General features: G+C 41.7%; 2 protein-coding genes across 2 annotated transcripts in view; one reads left to right on the top strand and one right to left on the bottom strand.

Annotated features, from left to right (window-relative positions):
- LOC106875119 (WD repeat-containing protein 70) overlaps positions 1–3109 on the top strand; it is a 21148-nt gene extending 18039 nt beyond the window's left edge. The window contains exons 12-15 of the mRNA XM_052977752.1: positions 394–502; positions 1362–1478; positions 2328–2496; positions 2720–3109. Of these exons, the coding sequence (XP_052833712.1) occupies positions 394–502; positions 1362–1478; positions 2328–2496; positions 2720–2870 (546 nt within the window). The 3' untranslated portion in view covers positions 2871–3109. The remainder of the gene's footprint in view (positions 1–393; positions 503–1361; positions 1479–2327; positions 2497–2719) is intronic.
- A 131-nt stretch (positions 3110–3240) lies between these two features.
- Positions 3241–7426, bottom strand: part of LOC106875127 (XK-related protein 4) — an 8393-nt gene continuing 4207 nt past the window's right edge. Inside the window, exon 3 of the mRNA XM_014923111.2 lies at positions 3241–5799. Within this exon, the coding sequence (XP_014778597.1) occupies positions 5159–5799 (641 nt within the window). The 3' untranslated portion in view covers positions 3241–5158. The remainder of the gene's footprint in view (positions 5800–7426) is intronic.

Genomic DNA, 7426 nt, shown 5'->3' with positions numbered 1-7426 from the left:
TGTGAGGAGGTGTGAAGCAGTATGATAGTGTGTGTGTGTGTGTGTGTGTTTCAAGTGGTGTGGTGTTATGGTGTGTGGGTGGGGGAATGGAGTGGTGCAGAGGTATCGTGTGTGAGAAGAATCTGGTGGGTGGAGGCTGGGTGCTTAGAATGGTGTGGTGGTGATGGTTTGTATGTAAATGTGTTTGTGCATGTGTATATATATATGTGTGTGTATATATGTGTATGTGTATATGCATGTTTGTTTACGTATTTATGTGTGTGTGTATATATATGTGTGTGTTTGTGTATGTGTATATGTGTGTGTTTGTATATGTATTTATATGTGTGTGTGTTTATATATATGTCCAGTGTGATGGTGACATGACCTCTTGCAAGATTTTGCCTCTAACTTTTGACCTTCCTCTTTCTCTCTTTCTCCAGTGGCGCCCTCTTGTGTGTGGTGAAGAAAGAACGTAAAGTAAAGCAGATTGAGATGATTACAGACCAACATATCATCACACGTGAGTTTGGTTCCTCACTGGAGTGTGAGTGGAGGGTTCCACTTCCAACCTTTCCAAACAAGCCACAGGAAATTGGGAAAAAATAAAAGGAAGAAAAGCTGTTCTCCACTCACACTCACACTCATACCCTTACTCCAACTCCAACTCTCACAGTTATAGTTACTCCTACCTTTTCAATCTTGCTGTTGCAATCACAAGCATACTCATACTCACAGAGATACAGTTACACTCACAACCATATACAAAGTTATACTCATAAACATGCTCAAAGCTACACTCAAAGTCATACTTGATGATGCCACATTCTCACTCGCAATTTCACTTTAGTGACAGGCATCAACAATACCTGTACTCAATGCCACATTCCTACTCATAGTTTTACCTGGAGTTATACTCACAACCATACACACAGCTGCACTCACAGCCATACTCAATAGCATGCTCCCACTCAGTTTCACTTTGAGTGACATGCAACAACTCTACTCACATCTACACTTCCACTCAGTCACACTCACAAGCTATACTTAATAGGCATTAAGTATCGTTCACTTTGTGTTACACTCAACAATAATCCTTACATCTGTATTCCCACTCATAGTCACACTCACAACTGTACTCAATGTCACTTTTGTTCGTATGTTTGCTTTGAGTTACACTCAACAATAATACTTGTGGCTACACTCCCACTCACAGTCACACACCTACACTTAGAGCTATACTCCCACTCAGTTACATTCATTCAGTTACACTCAGACCCATACTTACATTCTAATTGCCTTTCATACTCACATTATGACTTTCACTCTTCATTCATACCACTCAACTTCCACTCACACTCTCACTCATCTCTTTTCTGCAGCCTATGCTCTCCCCATGTTCCGTGAGGGTCGACCGATGAGTACGAGGAAGCAAGAAGAGAAAGTACGTAAGGACCCTGTTAAAACGCGAAGACCAGATCTCCCAGTTTCGGGACCAGGTAAGTCCTTAGCTCCCAACAGTTTGGCAGGTTAGAGGGGGAGGGTCAGAGAGGTCAAAAAGGTCAAAGGTCATTGTCGGTATCGTGTCAATCTCCATGACACTCAGAAATTTTTCCTGGGCTAAGAAACTCAATTATCAAATGTCCTCAGTCTGCATAGCTGTAGATAGGTACCACCGGTGAAAAACATCTCAGTTCACCTAGCTGTAAGTAGGTTCCACTGGCTAAAAGCAACACATCCTCTGTCATGTCTTGCTTTATATTCTACAGGTGCTAAGACTCTACACCCTGAGATTAGGTGGTCTATAGTTTCAATCGCATCGTTACAGAATCGGCATTATTATTATTATTATTATTACAGGTGAAGGGGGCCGTGTCGGGGCCCATAGAGCTACTCTGTCCCAGTATGTTGTGCAGCATTTTTTCAATTTCTATTAGCAAGTCTTTATATTTACTGATCTTGTCAAATTCTTTCACCGCTATATTATGATCAAAGGGAATACTCATGTCAATTAATAAACACGTCTTCTTTGTCTGATCTTTTATAATAATATCCGGTTTATTAGCTTTTATAATTTTGTCGGTATGTACGGAGAAATCCCAGACAATCAACACATTTTCTTCCTCAGTCACAGCTTCAGGATGGTGTTTATACCATTTGTCAGCGGTTTTGATTTTATAATGCCGACATATTGTCCAGTGTAAATACTGGCCGACTCTGTCATGTCTTGCTTTATATTCTACAGGTGCTAAGACTCTACACCCTGAGATTAGGTGGTCTATAGTTTCAATCGCATCGTTAGAAAATCGGCATTATCATTATTATTATTATTATTATTATTATCACAGGTGAAGGTGGCCGTGTCGGGGCCCATGGAGCCACTCTGTCCCAGTATGTTGTGCAGCAGCTTGTCCTACAGAAACCGGACCCTAGCGATTTGAACCCTCGAGAAGCTATCTTACGACATGCCAAGGAAGCCGAAGAAAACCCTTACTGGGTATCACCAGCTTACAGAAGGTACACTGTGACTCCCTTCTCTCTATGGGTGACTCCCTTCTCTCTATGGGTGACTCCCTTCTCTCTCTCTCTCTCTTACCTTTCTCTTTCATCCTTTCATTTCTCCCTCTCCCTCTCTCTATTTCTTTCTCTCTCTCTCCCTCTCTCATATTTTCTCTCCCTTTTTCTCTCTCTCCCCCTCTCACTTTCTCATTCTCTTTCTCTCTCTCCTTTCACCCCACAGCACACAGCCAAAGCCAATATTCCAGCCAGACTCTGTCGCTAGTGATGATGATGATGATAACGATGCGGATGACAGACATGTTGCTGTCGACAACAAGACCAGTGACGACAACCAAGAACCTTTCAGAAAGAAGCAGAAGTTGTCCAAATGAAGGTCAGGAGGAAGATTCCAATGAAGATAATAGGGGTGATGATGGTGATGAAGCAGATGAGGGTGGTGATGGTGATGATGATGATGATGAGGATGATGATGGTGATGATGATGATGATGATGGTGATAATGATGATGATGGTGATGACAATGATGATGGTGATGAGGATAGTGAAGCAGAAGATGATGGTGATGGTGGTGATGATGATGTAATAAAGGAATTTTTTTTTGTATGAAATAGTTTCACTTTTTGTTAGTTCTTTTAGATTCAGATTCAGAAGTTTGGTCGACTTTACCTTATATGGACGAACTAAAGAAAGACAATTCTATATAGTACTTAGACGTGTTAGAAATAGCAGCCAAATGTCCCAGCATAACACATTTTTGCTGGCTGAGTGGACTGGAGCAACGTGAAATGAAGTGTCTTGGTCAAGGAAACAATGAGTCACCTGGTCCAGGAGTTGTGATGCATATGGATGAGGGCACCTGTGAGAAGAAGTACTGCACTATAACGATGCAGGAAATCTGTAGAAGAGGTAGACCCAGGAAGACATGGGACAAGATTGGTGCTTGTCGTCGGGGAGGCACAGATGTGCCATCCCGAGAAGATCCCCCATGCCAGATTCTTTAGCCACTTTGGATCTTCTCGGGATAGCACATGTCTGTGCCTCCCCTACCAGGGTCCCCGACGACAAGCACCAATCTTGTTGCTAACACCTTGGCCAAAATTTTGAACTCTGCATTCAGCAGAGTCATGGTCCTAAAGTTGTCAATACAATGCCCCTTGTTCAGGTCTTTTCTCAGAAACGCCACTGTCCAGACTTGTGCCTTGGAGAGGGAACTTTCTTGGTGCACCCCATGGTTTTTCATGACCAAAGCGAGGAAGGGGTTATTACTCTTTTATATATGTGCATGAGTATGTATATGTGTGCATGTATGCATTTGTACAAGCAAAAATGCAGAATGAACATCTACATTTACACTCACAGTTTTTTTAAAAGCATCAATTAAATACATTAATTAAAAGTATTAATTAAATGTATTACTTTGGAAGATTGCTGAAACAGAAATACAATTTCATGGCTTCACTTGTATGAAGCTTATGATAAAAGTAAGTTTAGTTTGCCTGTCCTCGCAGATACTTCAGTTATTTCATGTGAGTATGCCATCCATCAAAATCCACCATTAATGTTCTTAGTTCCTCAATGGTGTTCTTGAGCAAAACATTTCATTCCTTGTTGCTCAGTCAGTTCAGCTGGCAAAAATGATAATCCTACGACAGACCAGCGTCCAGTCCAGAGAGGAATATATACACCAGAAGAATTAGGCTGATGTCCCATACGGTTTAGCTTAGTCTGATCATCCTCCTGGATAATCCAATGATTTCACATGAGCACACCATGTGTCCCCAAAAGTCATACATGGACTCCCCCCCCCCCAGGGACCCAGGGCTTTCAAGTAAATAATAGTAAGATTTATAGAGTAAAGATTATTGCCTGGTTTAGGACAAATGTTGCTGTAATTTAACACCAGGCAACATCGTCTCCAGCTGGCTATACGACATGATCTGTGTCCTTATGTTTTTGAACGATCTGTGTTCTTATATTTTCAAAAACATAAAGACACAGACTGTGCCGTATAGCCAGCTGGAGACGATGTTGCCTAGACTACTGTTGCTGAATATCTCTTGTTGAGATATTTACAGAGTAATTTTCAATAAGATTTATGTCGTATAAGATTGAAGAGTTATGATTGGACAATATGTCCGTATTAGTAACACATCTTGTTCCATGTATTACATATATATATATATATATATATATATATATATTAAATATATATTTTTATAAAACAAAATTTTTTATAAAATATATAGTATCTGTTAACAGTCTTAGCAAAAACCTCACAGGTGAGTTTTTGCATATATATATACCAAATTCCCTCCAAGCGTGAACTGAATTCCACTGTAAATAAATATTGTTATGTTGTTCAGAATCTGCGTTCCGTTGTTTCTTCTAGAAATTTAATGTACGGAAGCAGTGTACACCTAATGGTGTATAACCACTTCCCTACATGGCATTTACAATGCACCTCATTACTGCCTGAAAACATTCCTACGAGTTTTGCATCTGAAGCAGACACTTCCTGCTACAAGACTACAGAAAACATCAAACAAAATAAAACTTCCTGTTAGCATAGAGATGTCGCTCCGCTTAGGAGGCGTATTTCCAATCCCTCGGTCTTCTGTTTGCTTTCACTCTCGCTTCTGCAGTTGTTTCTCATGCACACTTATACCCCATTTTCAATATTGTTGGTCAATGTTTTCAGAAACTGGCGGCAGGAAGTGGGAAGTATTTTGTGCCAGTCGATGAAGGAACTGCATATTGGGTGACAGCAGACATAGTAGCAACCAAAGAATATTGTGTGGAGAATGGCACCACACAGCACAAATAATAACACAGCCAGGTGGTACCAGGTACCTTTGTGGTTGGTGAAGCAGAACCAGAGTGTAAACAGTATAATATTCTGTCCATAGAAAATGGCATAGAAGAGCAGGTAGCGGTAGCGAGACTTCCCACTGTGTGGATCAAACGAACAAAAGATCGAGATGAAAGCCAACAGCATGTTGAAAAGTGTCTGCCCGATGGCAGTCTCACAGAATTTCAATTCCCCAAATTGGAACCAGCTGAAGACAAGAATCCAATGCAGCGAGAGAAGCACAGCAACCCAGTAGTAGTATTCTGTCATGAACATGGAGATGATGATGATGCGAGGTCCAACTTCAAATATCCGCCACATAAAGTAAGTTACAGAGGCACAGAGTGAAAGGCTCTTGTCTTTTAGTACAAAGCGCAAAGCTCTGTGGTATGAGGTCAACGACCAAGAGATTGTTATCCAAGAAGAGAGGAGGTTAATGATCTTCAGTGGACCTGTAGAAGAAGAAGGTAGTAATAATAATAATAATAATAATAATAATAATAATAATAATAATAATAATTCTTTCGGGTTTGAATAATTCACCTCTGGAAACATGGGTGTTTTGCTCACATCCTTAAACAAACCTTATTCAGGGACCTTTTGAGTGGGATGGGCTACTCGACCTGAAGAAAATTCTAACTGGGCCCCACCTGCAAGGTCATGCACTCATCATCATCATCATCATCATCCTCATCGTTTAACGTCCGCTTTCCATGCTAGCATGGGTTGGACGATTTGACTGAGGACTGGTGAAACCGGATGGCAACACCAGGCTCCAATCTGATTTGGTAGAGTTTCTACAACTGGATGCCCTTCCTAACGCCAACCACTCCGAGAGTGTAGTGGCTGCTTTTACGTGTCACCCACATGAAGGCCAGTCAGGCGGTACGATCACCATGTCGCGCACATATGGTTGCAATGCATGTGCCTGGTGTACCCTTATCAGACGGGTAGTCATGATGGGTATAATGGGCTTCATGTATTTTACCCCAGTGTCACTTTGATGGCATGCACTGCTCTCTCACTCAATAATAATAATAATAATAATAATAGACAAACAATAAGCCATCTCCTGGACATGGATGAGATAATACTTTTCACTAAAAGCACCATGGAATAGAGAATCCTTATCAAAATTGTCCATAGTTTCAGCAAGGACATCAGAATGAGCATGGAGTTGGGCAAATGTGCCAGGGTCACACTGAGAAGAGGCATATTAATTAGTACTGAATGCACTGCACTTGATATTGACACAGAACTTAGAGAATTAGACCACAACCTCCCATACAAATATCTAGGAATAGATGAAACAGTGAAAATACAACACACAGAAATGAAAGAGAAAATTTGGAAAGAGTATTACAGAAGAGTTAGACTAACATTAAACGCCCAACTTAATGCTAAAAATAAAATGATAGGGATAAACAAGCTAGCCATGCCAGTCGTAAATTCACGCAGTACTGGCAACAGCCACGCTCAAAATGGTGTTTTTTACATGCCACCTGTACAGGAGCCAGTCTAGCAGCACTGGCAACAACCTCGCTCGAACGATTTTCTAACGTGCCACCAGCACAAGTGCCAGTAAGGCGACGCTGGTAACGATCACGCTCAAATGGTGCTATTTACGTGCCACTAGAATGGAAGCCAGACAGCTGCTCTGGCAATGATCACACTTGGATGGTGCTGTTAGTGCTCCACTGGCACAGGTGCCAGTCATCAAATATGGGTCAATTACAATTTCGATTTCACTTGCCCCAACGGATCTTCGCAAGCAGAGTTTAGTGTCCAATGAAGGTGAGGTTGGCATGTGCCAGTCTTCGAATTTGGTTCGATTTCGATTCTAATTCACTTGCCTCAACAGGTCTTCACAAGCAGTTTAGTGCCCAATGCAGTAAAGAGATGAATAAGTGAGCTGGCTACACTTCTGGCAGAGGCCACAGATTATGCTCTCACTTGGCTTGCCGGGTCTTCTCACGCACAGCACATTTCCAAAGGTCTCGGTCACTAGTCATTGCCTCGGTGAGGCCTAATGTTCGGAGGTCGTGCTTCACCACCTCATCCCAGGTCTTCCTGGGCCTG

This window comes from Octopus bimaculoides, chromosome 28, assembly GCF_001194135.2.
Source record: "Octopus bimaculoides isolate UCB-OBI-ISO-001 chromosome 28, ASM119413v2, whole genome shotgun sequence".
Lineage (NCBI taxonomy): Eukaryota > Metazoa > Mollusca > Cephalopoda > Octopoda > Octopodidae > Octopus > Octopus bimaculoides.
This window is presented reverse-complemented; position numbering and strand designations above follow the sequence as displayed.